At 44.9% G+C, this 18,697-nt stretch overlaps 1 protein-coding gene across 1 annotated transcript in view; it reads left to right on the top strand.

Moving 5' to 3' along the window:
* Positions 1-990: 990 nt before the first annotated feature.
* Positions 991-18,697, top strand: part of RC3H1 (ring finger and CCCH-type domains 1) — a 64,583-nt gene continuing 46,876 nt past the window's right edge. Inside the window, 2 exon segments of the mRNA XM_051856942.2 lie at positions 991-1,127; positions 18,007-18,376. Coding sequence (XP_051712902.1) covers positions 18,146-18,376 — 231 coding nt within the window. The 5' untranslated portion in view covers positions 991-1,127; positions 18,007-18,145.

Below are 18,697 nucleotides of genomic sequence, written 5' to 3'. Positions count from 1 at the left end.
TGTCGGCCAGGACCGGGAGATAAGAGCTCGGCTCGCCGGTTTCGGTGCCTTCCACACCGCTGCACGGTGCCGAAAGGATTTCGCCGCTGTCCCTTCTCAAAGGCAGGCGTGGGACCCAGGAACGGCCCTGAAGGGGTCTCCCGGCCGCCCGCCCGCAGCAGCTGGGGCCGTTCTGACGGTCCACGGAGGCCGGGGAGGCTCGGGAGCACTCGGCGCCCAGCCGCGTCTGTGCGCCTGGTCACCCGGGAGGGCCAAGCCGGGGAGGTGCAGACCCCGGGTACAACCAGAGCCGCAAACGGGGGCTGGGGGCAGAGGTCACACGGAGAGGACAGGCGCTGAGAGCCGGGAGCCTGCAGGGAGAGCGAGTGCGGACTCCAAGGAGACCGCCCAGGCCTCCGGCTCCCGCTCGCCGCTGGCCACCTGCCCGCCGCGCGCCGCGGTCCGGGGTGTTGGCGGCGGTGACTCAGAGCGCCCCGCCCCGCCCGCTCGCCCCGCCCCGGGGGAGGGGCCTCGCCCTCGTCTCCGCCCCGCGCCGCGGCCCCGGGCGTTGGCGGCGGTGACTCAGAGCGCCCCGCCCCGCCCGCCCCGCCCCGGGGGAGGGGCCTCGCCCTCGTCTCCGCCCCGCGGCCCCGGGCGTTGGCGGCGGTGACTCAGAGCGCCCCGCCCCGCCCGCTCGCCCCGCCCCGGGGGAGGGGCCTCGCCCTCGTCTCCGCCCCGCGGCCCCGGGCGTTGGCGGCGGTGACTCACAGCGCCCCGCCCCGCCCGCTCGCCCCGCCCCGGGGGAGGGGCCTCGCCCTCGTCTCCGCCCCAGGCTCGGGGCGGGCCGGAGTCTGAGGAAGAGGAAGGGGACGAGGACAACGAGCGACGGGGCGGCGGAAGACGAGGAGGAGGAGGAGGAAGCGGAGGCAGACCTACAAGATGGCCCCTGCTGCAGGAGCAGCCTCAGCAGCAGCAGGTGGGAGGCCGGAGGCGGCGCTGGCGGCGGCGGCGGCGGCCGTGGCCCGGAGGCCTGGGACGGAATCAGCGTCGACGGTGGTGGCAGCAGCGGCGGCGGCGGCGGCTGCCGCGGCGGTGGCGGCGGCCGCTGGGACTCGGAGCTGAGAGGAGCTGCGGCTCGGACCAGCGCGGTGAGCGAGCGGCGGGCGGGCGGGCGGGGAACAATAGGCAGCTGCGGCGGGGCGGGCGCCGCGCTCGCCGGCCCGCGGGCCTCAGGCCTCCGCGTGCGGCCGGGAGGGAGGCCGGGCGAGGGCCGTGAGGAGAGGCCGCCGCCGGGCCGGGCGGGCCGCCGGTGCGCGCAGGAGGCGCTTTCCGGACGGCCCCTGGCTGGGGTGGGGGAGGGCGAGGCGGCCTCCCGGCCCCGAGCGCCCCTCCCCGCCCGGGGCTCGGCGGCTCTGCGGAGCTCCTGGGGTCGAGCCCGCTCGCTGTCTGCCGGGTCGGCGCGGGGGAGGCGGTGTGTGCAGGTGTCTCTTGAAGGGAAAGGTGAAAGCCGCCAAGTGCGGCCGCAGCAGACACGCCGCGTGGCCGTCGATGAGGGGTGGAGACGAGGCTCGTCCCCGTCGGCACCCCGCAGTCCTCTCTGAACCCGGTTAGGACCGCGTCCCGGATGGGCCGAGTGGGCGCAGGAATCATACAGCTCCGGACATCCCAGAATAGCCCGAGACTGGAAACAAAGCAGCCTGCTGGCAACACGGACACAGACTGCAATGTTCAGTAGAACTTTTTTTTCCGTCAATCGCGCCGTGTTGAATTGTTACCGTGTAGCCCAAAAGCCAACAGCATTAACTAGCCAAAAATGTACCTACCGTAGCCCTTCTTGAGGGGACAAGAGGTGGTTTAGTCTCCAAGCTGTCCTGTCCCATGTTCTGACTTGGCCTTTCAGTATTTGTCCTAGAATTACCCCACATCGATCTTTGCCTGAGCCTCCAATTTGATTTCTTAAGCATATTTTAGAAGACTTCAAAGGCTAGAGACGACTGCGGTTCTGTTTTGAGTGTTTCGACTTAGCAGGAGACAGCTCTTAGCACTGAGTACTTAGGGCAGTTGCGCCTGGAACTTGACATAGCTAACTGCAATATTTGCCTTGAACTTTAGGTTTCGAGGGATCTGCCACAGTCAGTCTCTTCCGCAGGTGCGGAAAATTACACTGAAGTTGCTTGGATGCGTCCAAAAGATTGCTTCCCCTTGATTAACGTTCAGTTGCATGGTCCAACTAAGGCAGTTAGTTTGAGATTTTAGGAGGAGGATTGAGCTGTGCAGAGAAGATATCAGTTAATAAGTGTCCCTCACTTTGAGGGTGAATTTCTGATTAGCTTGGTCCATGTCTGTGGTAATTCAAAGCATTTTTAGATTCTCTGAGTAACAGTAGTTCCCAGTTTTCCCACAGGAATTGATGGTCATAGACTAGCAATTGAGTAAACATGGACTGCTACAGGTTTTGAAGCATAGTAGATGAACATCAATAATGACATTAATTTTATGCCTTGCATAAATAATGTAGATGTTTTGATTTTTTTGACCAGTGGAGAAAGAATAACTTCATATGACTCCTGTTGATGTGATTTTTTTTTTTTGGAATTAAGGGATTTAGAAAGACAACTTTTTTTAAAGTGCTCAATTGTGTGAATTTTTGTATGTATGTGTTCTTTTAGGAGGTCTGTATGGAATCCAAAACAAGCCTATATTGTAATAAATCTTAAATTTACCTGGGGTCCTAAGTCTATTAAAACAATTACAGTTCTTTATGAATTTGTGAATTTTAAGTAGCTAATGTACCTAGTTAAGATTTTATAAAAGTCATGTTGTATCAAGGATTAATTTACCTAGTATTTATCATTCTCTTGAAAACAAAGATAATTAAATAGTAATCTTTTATATTAAAATTTGATGCTGACTCAACAATTGTTAGGCTGAGTTTGGGTCCCTGTTTCTGTTTAATATAAAAAAAAAACCCTCACAGAGCCTGGTTTTCATTTTGTGTCAGAACTGTTATGATTCCTCACTTATATCTCCAGTATCAGTATTTATTCTGATTATTTCAGTTCAGATTTTCTCAATCAGTATTTAAAACAGTTTCTTCTACGGGGTTTTGGGACTATAGCTTAAGAGTTAGATTTGCATTTTATTGGTAATATTGAAAGTTAAAATATATATCTTTTTCATTTTAAGAGATTGGAAAGGGAATTATATGTATAAAAAATTACAGTTTTCAGAACTTGCTTGTTGAGTGAATAAAAACATCTCTTTTTAATCCCAGTTATGTTGCAATGTTAAATGCTTTTAATTTACCTATAAAGAATCTGAGGCTATGAGAAGCTAGATAGCTAACAAAAATTCACATAATTAATGGATAAATGAGTTTATGCAAACCCAGGTTGTGACACAAATTAGATGCTGTATTTGTGCCCTGCCAGATACCCATCTACAGGACCAAGAAAATATTCGTGTGAATCAAAAAACAAAACTTACATTTGTTTTTAGCAAGTCTGAATGCCACAAAATATAGAAACTAATACCATTTACTTAGAACAGATTTGTGGTATCGACATCATTGCTTCATGACTTTAGCTTGTTATATAAGCAATTAATAAATTGTATTTTTGATATGGTTTATGAAAATTGCAAAACAATTTTAATAATATTCAGTGATGTTAAAGTTTTCATTTATAATTTTTTCCCTTAAATCCATAGATCATTTAGAATTCTGCAGTATTTTTAAGAGTTTGAAATGGAATTTGAGGGGGTCTCAGTCAACTCTTGCAATTATCTTGAAAATGGTCGGTATCCAACAAAGTGAAGGATACACTTGACAAATGATCCCTATTCGGTGAACGCCTCAGATCAAGATGTTCCTTGGCAGGCTGTTCTGACCTGGTTTAGCTTTGGCCTGTCTATGCTTAGGGGTTTGGATATCCTTCAGGATTGGCTTCAGAGGGACTGATTAATCCCATAGGCTTGTAACAAGACAGTCAGTGATTTCAAAATCAGCCCTTTTTCTTCGGATCTTTTATTTATTTATTTACCTGTTTATCTGCGAGGCAGTAAAACAAGGAAAAGAGAGCTCCCACTTGCTGGTTCACATCCCAGAAGCCCACGATGCCTGGGGCCAGACTGGGGCTGAAGGTAGGAGGGGTCTCAATTCAGGTCTCCCATGTGGGTGGCAGAAACCCATCTACTAGAACCATCCACACTGCCTCCCAGACTTTGCTTTAGGAGGAAGTAGTCAGGAGCACCCAGGCACTCTGATATCAGCCATGGGCATCTTAACTGGCATCCAGACTAAATGCCTGCCCCGGGATCCTCATTGCAAGCTCCTTTTTTGTTAATCCTGGAGTCTAGGTTGGATTTGGACTAGCCTTGAGAGTTGTGATACAAGGTGAATTTTGTCAGACATTTCTACCAAGAAAATTTTCTTAACTTCAAAGTTTCTTTACCATTCCTTATATTTGTGCCTTCAAGTGTTGAAATTTACCAGTGTAAAGTAATGTTGCCCTATATCTACAAAGCAGTTAGCTTTAGTATTTTTACTTCTATCCACTATTGATCAGAGTTGTGCCTTTAACTTCTTACATAACATTTAGTTTGTTTTTTTATATATTAGAATAGTGATTTCTTCTCAGTTTATAATTTTTTTGATTGCTTTCCCATAATTTGTATTTGCCTTCAAGTTTATTTATTTATGTTTTTTAAGATTCTATTTATTTGAAACGCAGAGTTACAGAGAAACAGAGGCAAAGAGAAAGAGAGGTCTTCTATCTGCTAGTTCACTCCCCAAGTGGCCTTAACATCCGGAGCTTCCCCGATCAGAAGCCAGGAGTCTTCTGGGTCTCCCATGTGGGTGCAGGGGCCCAAGGACTTGGGCCATCTTCTACTGCTTTCTCAGGCCACAGCAGAGAGCTGAATTGGGAGTGGAGTAGCCAGGACCTGAACCGCCCCATGGGACACTGGCACTGCGGGTGCTGCCTTTACCCGCTACACCACAGTGCTGGCCCCTCCATTCAGTTTTGAGCTCCCGAAATCAATTCTATCATAGAGGAATAAATATTTTAAGAATCATATACTTTTTTTGAAATTGTTTACTGACGTTTGTAATATATTAACAATGTTGGAAACCATCACCTTAATTTCTAAACATTGTCATTACCCCCAAAGGAAACATTGTACCCATTAAGATAACACTCCTTTATCCTCCTCACCCTTATCCCTGGCAGTCACCATCTCTTTTACATCTTGTGGATTTAAATGAAATTATTTTGAGCCACGATTGAGAGTACTATGTACGATTGAAATTGCATACAAAACTTGGGAATGTCATAGCAAGGAATCAAATACCACCTCACTCTTCACAATACTTCTTTTTATTTATTTATTTATTTTGTTTATTTAAAAGACAGATTTACAGAGAGAGGTAGGGCCATAGAGAGAGAGAGAGAGAGAGAGAGAGAGAGAAAGGTCTTCTGTCTACTGGTTCACTCTCCAAATGACCACAACGGCCAGAGCTGAGTTGATCCAAAGGCAGGAGCCAGGAGCTTCCTCCTGGTCTCCCACGTGAGTGCAGGGGCCCAAGGACTCGGGCCATCCTCAACTGCTCCCAGGCCATAGCAGAGAGCTGGATCCAAAGAGGAGCAGCTGGGATTCCAACCAGCGCCCATATGGGATGCTGGTACTGCAGGCCAGGATGTTATCCCACTGTGCCACAGTGCCAGACCCTCACAGTACTTCTTTTAGTAGACATGTTGTTAGGAACTCTATGGAAGACAGAGTTAAGGGTCACAGTAGTGTATAGTTTTAAGATGTGATCACTCCAAAGACTGACCAAAACTCTCAGATTCATTTGTACTTCTTCACTGGGTTGTGAAAATTAACTAAATTTAAAAATTTTTTTTGCCTTTTGGGTTTTCTTAATGTGTAGAAGAAAATTGGGATATTAGCAAGATTTCTTTGAGGTTACATTGAGAAATGATATTTAGAATTATATTGGAACTCTGATCTCTGAGTTAACTTTATGACTTAGCCAATTTTTAAAGTTTTTATATATTTCTACGTTGTTTTTTTTTTTTTAAAGATTTATTTATTTATTTGGAAGGCAGTGTTAGAGGGAGAGGAGTGAACCAGACATCTGCTGGTTCACTCCTTAAATGCCTGTAATGGCTGGAGTTGGGCCAGACCAAAGCCAGGAGCCTGGAATGCCATCTGGGTCTCCTGTATGGGTGCAGCGAGTCAAGCACTTGGGTCATCTTCCACTGCTTTCCCAGGCACATTAGTAGGGAGCTGGATCAGAAGTGGAGCAGCCAGACCTTGAACCAGCACCAATGTGGGATGCCTGTGTCGCGGGCAGTAGCTTTACCTGCTGTGCCACAGTGCTGGCCCCTTCTTCCTTTTTTTTTTTTTTTTTTTAAGATTTATTTATTTTATTTAGAAGTCAGTTACACAGAGAGAGAAGGAGAGCAGAGAGAGAGAGAGAGAGAGAGAGAGGTCTTCCATCTACTGGTTCACTCTCCAGATGGCCCCAACAGCCAGAGCTGTGCTGATCTGAAGCCACGAGCCAGGAGATTGTTCTGGGTCTCCCATGCAGGTGCAGGAGCCCAAGGACTTGGGTCATTTTCTACTGCTTTCCCAGGCCAGAGCAGCCAGGTCTCAAACCGGCGCCCATATGGGATGCTGGCACTACAGGTGGCAGCTTTACCAACTATGCCATAGTGACGGCCCAGCCCCCTCTTTTTACTTAACCTGAAAGGCAGAGAGCGAGAAAGAGATAGATCTTCCATCCACTGGTTTACTCCCCAAGTGCTTTGAACTGCCAAGGTTTGGCCAGACAGAAATCAGGAGGCTGGAAATCACTCTGGATTTCCTTTGTGGGTTGTAGGGACCTAGATTCTTGAGCCATCATCTGCTGCCTCCCAAGATGCACATTGATAGGAAACTAGGGGGAAAATATGAAAACATTTACTGGAAAGTTAATGTACTAAATTTGCAAATGTAAGGGGCTGGTGCTATGGCATAGTGGGTAAAGCCACCACCTGCTGTGCCGGCGTCCCATATGGATTCAAGTCCCAGCTGCTCCACTTCTGGTGCAGCTCTCTGTTATGGCCTAGGAAAGCAGTGGAGTATAGATCAAGTCCTTGGGCCCCTGCACACGTGGGAGACCTGGAAGAATCACCTGGCTCCTAGCTTCGGATTGACACAGCTCTGGCCATTGTGGCCATATGGGTAGTAAACCAACGGATGGAAGACCTGTCTCTCTCTCTCTCTCTCTCTGCCTCTGCCTCTCTGTAACTCTGCCTTTCAAATAAATTAATTAATCTTTAAAAATATTTTAAAATATTTACGTTAGTTGATAGAGATACATGCCTAGAATTACTGTTAGTAGAAAATTTATGAATGAAATAGAATCGTTAGATTCTTAGCTTTATTATAGAACAAAATTTCATTTCTCTTGTCTCCAGTTTAGACTTGGAAGTGGGCAAAATGGTATTTAATTGCCACAAAATAGGGCCGGCGCCGCGGCTCACTAGGCTAATCCTCCGCCTAGCGGCGCCGGCACACCGGGTTCTAGTCCCGGTCGGGGCGCCGGATTCTGTCCCGGTTGCCCCTCTTCCAGGCCAGCCCTCTGCTGTGGCCAGGGAGTGCAGTGGAGGATGGCCCAGGTGCTTGGGCCCTGCACCCCATGGGAGACCAGGAAAAGCACCTGGCTCCTGGCTCCTGCCATCGGATCAGCGCGGTGCGCCGGCCGCAGCGCGCCAGCCGTGGCGGCCATTGGAAGGTGAACCAACGGCAAAGGAAGACCTTTCTCTCTGTCTCTCTCTCTCTCTCACTGTCCACTCTGCCTGTCAAAAAAAAAAAAATTAAAAAAAAATTAATTGCCACAAAATAAATTAGTTAAATCATATATACTTGACACTAAGCTTTATAATTCCTCATTCTCTAAAAGATATTGTTGGGGGAGCTGGTGTTAGGGGCAGTAAGACGGTTGAGCTTCCACTTCTAACTCTGGCATCCCATACTGGAGTGCCAGTTTGAGTCCCTGTTCAAGTTCTGGTAGGTATGTTGTGTAATTTATTTATTTATTTTTTTGATAGGCAGAGTTAGTGAGAAAGAGAGAGACAGAGAGAAAGGTCTTCCTTCTGTTGGTTCACCCCCCAAATGGCCACTACGGCCGGCGTGCTGCGCCGATCCAAAGCCAGGAGCCAGGTACTTCCTTCTGGTCTCCCATGCGGGTGCAGGGCCCAAGGACTTCCCGGGCCACAGCAGAGAGCTGGACTGGAAGAGGAGCAACTAGGACAGAATCCGGCATCTCAAGCAGGACTAGAAAGAACCTGGAATGCCGGCGCCGCAGGCAGAGGATTAACCTATTGAGCCACGTCGCCGGCCAGTATGTTGTATAATTTAGATGATGATACCTGACTCCTAGTACCCTTTCAATAAATATTTTCCTGCTTAATTCACTGAATCACTTCCTAATTGGCTGCAACAGCCAGGACTGAGCCAGGCTGAAACCAGGAGCCAGGAGCTTCAACCAGGTCTCCCACATGGGTGGCAGGGGCACAAACACTTGGACCATTAGCAGGGAGCTGAATTGGAAATGGAGTAGCCAGAACAGTGCCAGTGGGATGCTGGCATTACTGGTGGTGGCTTTACCCACTACACCATTACACCACAATGCTGGCCCCCCCCCCCTTTTTTTTTTTTTAGATTTTTATTTACTTGAAAAGCAGAGTTACAGAGAAAGATCAACAGATCTTCCATCTACCAATTCCAAATGGTTGCTACAACTGGGGCTGGGCCAGGCAGAAGCCAGGAGCTTGGAACTCTATCCAGTTTTCCACATGGGTGTCAGGAAGCCAAGCCCGGGGCCATCTGTTGCTCATATGGGATTCTGGCATCACTGGCAGTAGCTTACCCTGATGAACCAACGCTGATACATTATTACTACTGAAGCTTACAGTGTACATTACAGTTTGTTCTTTGTATTGTATCAAAATATTTTTTTTTTGTTTTAAAATTTGTTTAAAAGAGTTACAAAGAGGGGGAGAGAGAGAGGTATCTTCCATCTACTGGTTCACTCCCCAGATGGCTACAGTGGCCAGGGCTGGGCCAGGCTGAAGCCAGGAGCTTCATCCAGGTCCACATGAGTGTAGGAGCCCAAGGATGTGGGCCATCTTCCGCTGCTTTCCCAGGTGGCATTAACAGATCTGGATGGGAAGTGGGGCAGCTGGGACTTGAACCAGCACCCATATAGGATGACAGTGCTGCAGTCAGTGGCTTTACCCACTGCACCACAGTGCTGGCCCTGTAATGAAAGTATTTAGAAAAGGTTGTAGAAAATGGAATTAAAAGGTAAATTTATTTTGGTTCAAAAAATTTAAAGCCATGCACAGTTTTTTCATAACATTTTCCATGAATTTTTTGAAGATCCATGGTATACATGAATTTCAAGATTTTTTACACCAAAACAAACTTACCTGATTCTATTTTCGATGAACTTTTTGAAGTATTGTCATGTAGTTCTATGGATTTTTCCAAAAGCTGGTGTACATATCTATTATATTATAGAACCATGAAAAATAGTTTCACTGACCTAAAAATGCCTTGTGTTCCACTTACTCGTTCTTTCTCCATCCCCCTTGAACTTCTGGCAGTCTCTGCTCTTTTTATTGTTTCCACAGTTTTGCTTTTTCCAGAATATCATATGGTTGGAGTCATACAGTATGAAGCTTTTTTAGATTGGCTGCTTTACTTAGTAATAAGCATTTAAGTTTCCTCCATTTGGTTTCTGCTAAAAATACTCTAATGTATGGATTAGTTTTAATTAAACTTTTTAAAAGGTTTATTTTTTTGTTTGAAAGGCAGAGTGAGAAAGAGATCCATCTCCAAATGGCTTCAGTTGCTGGGGCTGAGCCAGGCTGAAGCTGGGAGCCTAGAACTCCATCTGGATCTCCCAGGTACTTGGGCCATCTTCCACTGGCACATCAGAAGGGAGCTGGATCAGAAGCAGAGTGGCCAGGACTCAAACTAGCACTCCAGTATGCAATGATGGTATCACAGGCTGCAGCTTACCCTGCTCTACCACAACGCTGGTCCCTTAGTAAAATTTATAATTTAGTTTTTCTGCACCTTTGAAGGATTGAATTAGCAACATGTGGCTAGTGGTTAGCATAATGGAAGGAACTTAGATAAACTATTTTCCCAAGCTTCACTTTTCTGCTTACATTCACTTTCCCAGAGAATTTATCTGTTTATGTCAATATGTCCTTAAACCTGTATTTTCAGTGCTTTATTTTTCCTGTTGCCTGTGCTGTCAGCAATCTTAAATTGCATAATTAAAAAATCTTTACTCCCACAGAGAACCACTTTTTCTAACCATAATAGCATGATTTCCCATAATGACATAATCTTTTACTCCATTCTTCTTTATCCCTAAAATCTAGAGTCATCTTTTTCTTCTTTATCTCTTTAAAGCTGTTGAATATTTAGCAAACATACAGATTTCAGAGCTAATAAATTAAGAAGTAGAATAAGAATTGGATCTCCTTATTGTTCTTGGGATCATCATAGGTGGAGCGGCTTTTATAATTACAGTCACTTTCAAAGAGGTTATTGAAGATTGTTTCTTATATACTGTGTAATTTAAAATATTATCCTTATAAACAAATTGTAAGTACCATAGCTATAGATTTAATAAATATAATCTATAAATGACTAGAATCTTAAGTTCAGAGATTTATCCTATTTTGCTGATTTCTCTGTAACGTTATGATGGGCAAAAAATTTTCCCTCCATGTGTGAGCCACTTTAGATAATGAAAAATTGAATTTAACATTATTGGCATCTAAACTCTTATTGGTTATCACATGAACTCGTGTCTTCCCCCAAACTCATCATGTTAAGGTTTCCACAGCTTAAAAAGTGGAGGGTCTCATATCACTCCTTTTTTTTTCTTGTACATTTATTTATTTGAGGGGCCAAGAGAGACAGACAAATCAAGAGAGCTCCCATCCTCTGATTTACACCCCAGATCCCTACGGTGGCGACGGCTAGGCTGGGCTGGGCTGGGCCAAAGCCAAGAGCCAAGTGTTCAATCCAGGTCCCCTATGTGGGTGACAGGGACCCAGTTACTTGTGCTGCCACCATTGCCTCCCACAGTGTGTATTAGCAAGAAGCTGAAGGCAGGTATCAAACCCAGGCACTCCAGTATGGGACACAGACATCTCAATCACCCCGCCAAACAGCCACCCCTCAAATCAATCTCTTGCTTCTCTTTTGAGGTAAACTCTTCATCTGTGTTCCTTTTTTTTTTTTTTTTTTTTTTTTTTTTGACAAGTAGAGTTATAGACAGTGAGAGAGACAGAGAGAAAGGTCTTCCTTCCATCGGTTCACTCCCCAAATGGCTGCCACGGCCAGCGCTGTGCCCATCCAAAGCTAGGAGCCAGGTGCTTCCTCCTGGTCTCCCATGCGGGTGCAGGGCCCAATGACTTGGGCCATCCTCCACTGCACTCCTGGGCCACAGCAGAGAGCTGGACTGAAAGAGGAGCAACCGGGACTAGGACCCGGCGCCCATATTGGATGCCGGCGCTGCAGGCGGAGTTACCAAGTTACCACGGTGCCTGCCCTGTGTTCATTCTTTAGCTGAAAGTAGCTGTACTGTTTATGGTCATGATTTAATCTTCTGCAGAGAAATGTTCCGATTATACTTCCTCAAAAGTCCACATTTAAGTATTGTACTTTCAAAGTAACTTGGATTTTCATTTTTTTTAAGTTTTGTTTATTTGTTTAAGAGGCAGAATAACAGAGAGAGGGAGCGACAGATAGAGGGGTCCTCCATCCACTGGTTCACTCTCCAAACGGTCTCTACAGCCAGGACTGGGCCAGGCTGAAGCTAGGATACAGGAGCTGCTTCTGGGTCTCCCATGGGTGTAAGGGCCATCTTCTGCTGCTTTCCCAGGCCATAGCAGAGAGCTGGATCGGAAGAGGAGAGCCAGGACCCAAACCGGCGCCCATATGGGATGCCGGCACAGGGTGGGGCTTAACCTATTGTGTCATGGTGTTGGTCCCTGTATTTTAATCTTTGAAATGTTGACTGATTTTAAAATTCATATGTCCAGTTTTACATTAATTTCCCCGTGGATAGAAGTTTTTGAACTATTTTGATTAAAGCTTCATCATTTTGCTTGAATCTTTCCTCCAACTAAATGTATTAAACCTTTTTTTAGGGACTGGCACTGTGGCACAGTGGGTTAAGCCGCTGTCTGCAGTGCTGGCATCCCATAGGGGTTCCGGTTCAAGTCCCAGCTGTTCTACTTCCAGTCCAGCTTCCTGCTAATGTACCTGGAAAGGCAGTGGAACATGGCCCAAGTGTTTGGGCCCTGCACACACATAGAGACCCAGATGAATCTCCTGTCTCATGGCTTTGGCCTGTCTAGCCCTGACTGTTGAGACCATTTAGAGAGTGAACCAGCAGATGGAAGATCTCTGTCTTTCCCTCCTCTAATTCTGACTTTCAAATAAATAAATAAATAAATCTTAGTTTAAAAAGAATTTTAATAGGTGTCAGCATTTATTGCAGTGGTTAAGCTGCCACTTGTCATGCCTGCATCCCATATCAGAGGTGCTAGTTTAAGTCCTGGCTCCTTTCTTTCTGATGCATCTTCCTGCTCATACGTACCCTTGGAGGCAGCAGGTGATGGCTCAAGTACTTGGGTTCTGACACCCAATGTGGGAGACTCGAATTGATTTCCAGCCTTCTGGCTTTAGCCTGGACCAGCTCTGGCTGTTGCAGGCATGTAGAGTGAACCAATGGATGGAAGTGAGATAATGCATGTAAAACGTTGAGAATGTGAGAATGATGCCTGATAAATAAAAAAGTATACAGAAGGCACTAGAGGAAAAACATACAAATCTATTTTTAATAAAAATTATATTTATTATAAAATATTTTTATAAAAATAAAAAATTATAGAGCTTATTTTTTAGTAGTGAGTATACACTGTAACAAAATAAATAAAAATAGAATTTTGGATGATGAGAAAGATTGTGGAGAAAGGTTAATCAGGAAAAAGGTGGGAAGTTTGCAGTTTGTATGTTGTGGGATAGTGGGAGCAGTTGAAGGGTTGGGTACAAGTTGTAAGTAAGATGATAAGGGAGGGCTTCCTCAGAGGGAATTTACATTAAGTCCTGTAGAAAATGGAGAAAGGATTCTAGGTTGGGGGAAGAATGGGACAAACATAATTTGATTTCATTTTATTTGAAAGAGAGAGAGAGACACACAGATCATCTATCTGCTGGCTCTTGCCCCAATTGGCGTCAAAGGCCTGGGAAGCCAGGAGCTTCATCTCTGTTTTCCAATTACTTGGGCCATCTTTCTCTGGGTTGAAGTTCTGGCTGCTCCACTTCCAATCCAGCCTCTCTGCTGTGGCCTGGGAAAGGAGTAGAAGATGGCCCAGTTCCTTGGGCCCCTGTACCCAAGTGGGAGACCTGGAAGAAGCTCCTGACGCCTGGCTTTCCATCAGCCCAGCTCTGGCTGTTGCAGCCAATTGGGGAGTGAACTAGTGAATGGAAGACCTCTCTCTCTCTGCCTCTCCTTCTCTCTCTATGTAACTCTGACTTTCAAATAGATAAATAAATCTTTTTAAAAAAAATGTATTTACTTGAGAGACAGAGACAGGGACAGGGACATCTCCTTTCTATGATTCATTCCCTAAATGCCTATGAAAGCGATAGTTGGGCCAGGTCAAAGCCAGGAGCCAGAAGCTCAATCCAGGTCTCCCATGTGAGTGGTAGGAACCCAAGTATTTGGGCCGTCACCACTATGTTCCATCATCCACCTTAACAGGAAGCTGGGATCAGAAGCTGGGGCCTGGAACTAAATCCAAGTACTCTGATGTGGGACATGGGTTTCCTAACCAACAACTTCACATCTAGGCCAAACACCTGCTGTACTCATTTGCTTGTGCACTTAATTAACACAATAAATTATTTGTGTCAAAGATACTGTGTCTACTAGGGTTATAATTTAGTCTGTGTATTTGGGAAGAGGTTTTTATGATCAGAATTGGGTCTTCACAATGTATTACCGCTAGAAGAACCTGCAGTTTTTTAGCTTCATTTTTCAGGATAGCTAAAATTTTTCTTTTCTCTGATGTGGCCCTGCATGTTGGTTGCTATGGAAATGTTCCAAAGAAAGTAGAAATTAAGTTAAGGTCAAGGATAGTGAGTTTAAAAAACTCATCTCATGGGGTGAATTTGGAAGAGATCCAAGATTTCCCTCTTACTTTGAGGCTTTATTTGATATAATATATATTGCAGTAACTTCTACATACCTAAGGCCTAGGTTTTAATCTTAACAGTTTATTAGCTTTGGGCTGGTAATGCTGCCAGACCTCAAGAGTTATCATTTGTAAAATGGACATAATTATGCCTCAAAGGAGTAGATACTTGATGAATACTAGTTTCCGTTTTTACCTCTCTGAATCAAAGAGTCTTTTTTTTTTTTTTTTAAGGATTTATTTATTTATTTATTTGAAAAGCAGCGTTACAGAGATGCAGGGGCAGAGAGAGAAAGAAATGTCTTCCATCTGCTGTTTCACTCCCCAGATGGCCCGAGCTAAGCCAATTAAAAGCCAGGAACTTCTTCCAGGTTTCCCACACAGATGCAGACTTGGGCTATCTTCTACTGCTTTTCCAGGCCATGACAGAGAGCTGGATTGGAAGTGGAGCAGCCAGGACTCGAACCGGTGCCCATATGGGATGCCAGCACTGCAGGTGGCGGCTTTCTTTATCTGCTACAACACAGCTCTGGCCCCTAGATACTGTATTTCATTTTTAGCATCCAGATGACAGTTTTAAATATGAAGTAGTAATAATATAATATAAACCTAAACTCATTGTCAAAGTGCCTGGGCTTGATGTTTGGCTCTAGCTCCTGAATTCTGCTAACAAAGACCATGGAAGGCTCAAGTAGTGGGGCTGGGAAAGTTCCTTCTGCCTACATGGGAGACCTGAATTGAATTTCCAACTCCAAAAAAATAAAAAAGTAAAAAGATTCCCAACTCCCAGTTGGGAGTTAATATCTTAGTATATATGTATACTTAGGTATATATTAATATTTAATATACACCTGGACACAGCTAGTGCTGGAGCTTAGTGGGTAAAGCTGGCACTGCACACATGGGCATCAGCTCAAGTCCAGGCTGCTCTACTTCCAATCCAGCGCCCTGCTGATGTGCCCAGGAAAGCAGTGGAAAATGGCCCATGTGCTTGGGCCCCTACATCTGGATGAAGCTCCTGGATTCTGTCTTTGACCTGACCCATCCCTGAGTGTTGTGGCCATTTGGGAAGTGAACCAGTGGAAGGAGGGGCAGGCTCACTTGCACTCGCTCTCTTTCTCTCTCTCGCTCTCTCTGCCTCTCCCTCTCTGTAACTCTGACTTTCAAATAAATGAATAAAATCTTTAATATATGTGTGTGTGTTTGTTTTGAACTCTTTACTTAGTATAGAGTTAGTCTTCTGTATATGAAGTTAATTGAAAATGGATCTTAGTGGAGATTGGGACTGGGAATGGGAGAGGGGAGGAAGGGGAGGGGTGGGAGGTTGTGGGAAGAATCACTATATTCCTAAAGTTGTACTTAAGAAATGCATGAAGTTTGTATTCCTTAATTAAAAGGTTTCTTTGCGGGGGGATATATATATATATATATATGTATGTATAAACCTGCTTGTTACACATTCGTAGATGCTTATTAAAAGCACTGATAATGTTTTACTTTAGCAATCAAAATGTGGGCAGTCTCATAATTTGCTTTTATTTTTGTTATGGCAAGAACTGTTTGGACACACAGCTTGAATATGATGTTAATTCAGGAACTTTCTACTGAAGCATTAAATGTCTTGTTTATTCTCATTTCAACATTCATTCACTGTCTAGTAGTATACACTGCAAAAACTCAAATTTGAGTTTCAGTAGCCTTAGCTACATGAATGTCGATGCTGTGACTGCTGTTTCACAGCTGCCTTCACAATTCAGACTCTGTCACAAAATAGTGCTTGTAAATATTTGTTGAATGAATGCATGGTTTTTGCTCACTGAATGAACGCTTTTCTCTGTCAGTGATGGGCTTGTATTTAAGGTTCAGAATGAATTAAATTTAATGCCTGAAGAGTAAGATGTATAGGTACAAAATTTACTTTTCTATGTAATTACATCTCAAATAAGAATTTTTTAATTTGGAGGCAGAGAGCTCCCTCCTGCTGGTTCATTCTCAAATGCCCATAGTGATTGGGCTGGACTAGTACTGGGCTGAAGCCAGGGACTGGGAACTCACTCCAGGTCTCCTGTGGTGGAGATTATGTGAGCCATCAACCTGCTCCCTCACAGGGTGCACACTAGGAGGAAGCCGGCGTTGGGAGTTGGCCCAGTACTGAAATCCTGGCACCCCAACATGGATGTGGGTGCCCCAAGAAGCTGTTTAAAACTAGGTCAAATGCCTGCTCCAAGATTTTTTTTTTTCTGATTTATTTATTTAGTTACTTGCTTACTTATTATGGGGAGAGAGGGAGAATAAACTGTATCTTTCATCTGCTGGTTCACTCTCCAAATGCCTGCAACATTTGGATCTGGGCCAGGCTGAAGTCATGTTCCAGGAACTGCATCTGGATCTCCCACAGGGGTGACAGGGACTCAAGGACTCAAGTAATTGAACCATCTTCCACTGCCTCCTAGGCTGTGCATTAGCAGGAAGCTGGATCAGAAGCAGAGGTACCACTCAGTCTCAGACACTCTGATACATAACTCTCAAACAGTGGCTTAACCTGGTGTACCACAATGCCCACCCCCTCCAAGATGCTTTGTCACCTTTTAAAAAAAAAAGATTGATTTCTTTATTTGGAAGTCAGGGTTACAGAGAGGGAGAGAGACAGACAAACAGACATTGACTTTTCCATCCAATTTAGTCCACAATTGGCCGAAACAACCAGGTCATGCTGAAGCCAGGAGCCCAGAACTCCTTTCAGGTCTCCCATGTGGGTGGCAGGGGTGCAAGGACTTGGCCCATGGTCTGTTGCTATCCCTGCACATTAGCAGGGAGCTGGGTCAGAAGTGGAGTAGCTGGGACTAAAACCGATGTTCCTCTGGGATGCCAGTGTTGCAGGTGGTGGCTTAGTCTGCTGCATGCAATGCCAGCCCCTCTGTTTCATCTTTGTAAGGTGACTACTGAGCATCATCAAATCTTCATAACTTGTAGTACTGTATTAGTGTTTTATTATTCTGGGCATCAATTATTTAAGGAAAACCTGTGATAGATGTATGTGATGAGTTTTGTCTTTTGTCTCCCACCAAAAACAGGATAGACAATGACATATGATTGTATATGGGTTCTGGTGACTAATTATTCTGTTTCTTAAATTGGGATTTATTCTTTTGAAGTAACTATTATAAGTATGTTCTACATGATAAACAAAGTATAGGCTGTATAAGGAGCCTAAAAGAGATTCCTGTTAGTATATAATACTTTAGAGGGGCAGATGTTGGTACACTGGTTAATTCTGGTTGAGATGCTGCCATCCCACATTGCAGAGTCAGGGTTTGGGTCTCAGCTGTAGCTTTCTGTTGATCAAACTCTGGGAGGCGGCACTGATGGCTTAAATGGTTGGGTTCCTGTCACTCACCCTGCATGTGGGAGACTTGGAACGAGTTCGCAGATCCCAGCTTTGGCCTGGCCTACCCCTGGCTTTGGGAACATTTGTGGAGTGAACCAGAAGATGGTATCGCGCTCTGTCTCTGTCTGATACCCTTTCTCTATTTCTGCCTCCTTCTCTGTCTCAAATAAAAATATTCAAATGAAAAAAGGTGGTAGGGTGAGACCAGACTTGCAGTTCCTTTTCAGCAGTTTATAGCTTAATTCTCTTTGTTTCTTTCTCTGCCTCTCCTTCTTTCTCTGTATAATTCTAACTTTCAAATAAATAAGTAAATCTTAAAAAAGGTGGCACTCATTTTTTTCCATTTTCTTTGTCTTCCAGGTTATATTTCACACTATGTGCTGACTGTATCTACAGAAGATATTTAAAAAAAAGAGATAAACTTTTTTCAAAAATTTTGATTCCAGTGGAATCTTTGCTTTAGATTTGTGTGTGTTAGTAAATTGCAACTCTAGAAGCGATGCCTGTGCAAGCTCCGCAATGGACGGATTTCCTCTCCTGCCCAATTTGCACTCAGACCTTCGACGAGACGATCCGAAAGCCCATCAGCTTGGGCTGTGGCCACACTGTCTGCAAGATGTGCCTGAATAAGCTCCATCGCAAGGCTTGTCCATTTGACCAGACCACTATCAATACAGACATTGAGCTCCTCCCCGTGAACTCAGCATTGCTGCAGCTAGTGGGTGCTCAGGTAAGATGCATGACTTAATACCTTTAATCTCCCGTGTGTGTTTTTCTCCTCGGGGAAACCTGTTGAATTGAATTGGGTACTATTGCCTTCTGTTTAATTAGATTTAATTCTATTCTGTGCAGTGCAAATCTGTTATTTTAGTATGTTAAGAAATTTATTGTCTTCCTGTGTTTCTCACTTGTATATAGTACGGTAACATCCATTTAATTTTGTGGTCAGAATTTTAACAGTCCTATTATATTTGTTCTGATTATCAGAGAAATTTATTTTTTTAAGATTTATTTTTTATTTATTTGGAAGGCAGAGTTAGAGAAACAGAGA

The sequence above is a fragment of the Oryctolagus cuniculus genome, chromosome 7 (genome assembly GCF_964237555.1).
Source record: "Oryctolagus cuniculus chromosome 7, mOryCun1.1, whole genome shotgun sequence".
Lineage (NCBI taxonomy): Eukaryota > Metazoa > Chordata > Mammalia > Lagomorpha > Leporidae > Oryctolagus > Oryctolagus cuniculus.
Note: the sequence above shows the minus strand (reverse complement) of the source record. Positions and strands in the feature narration are given on the sequence as shown.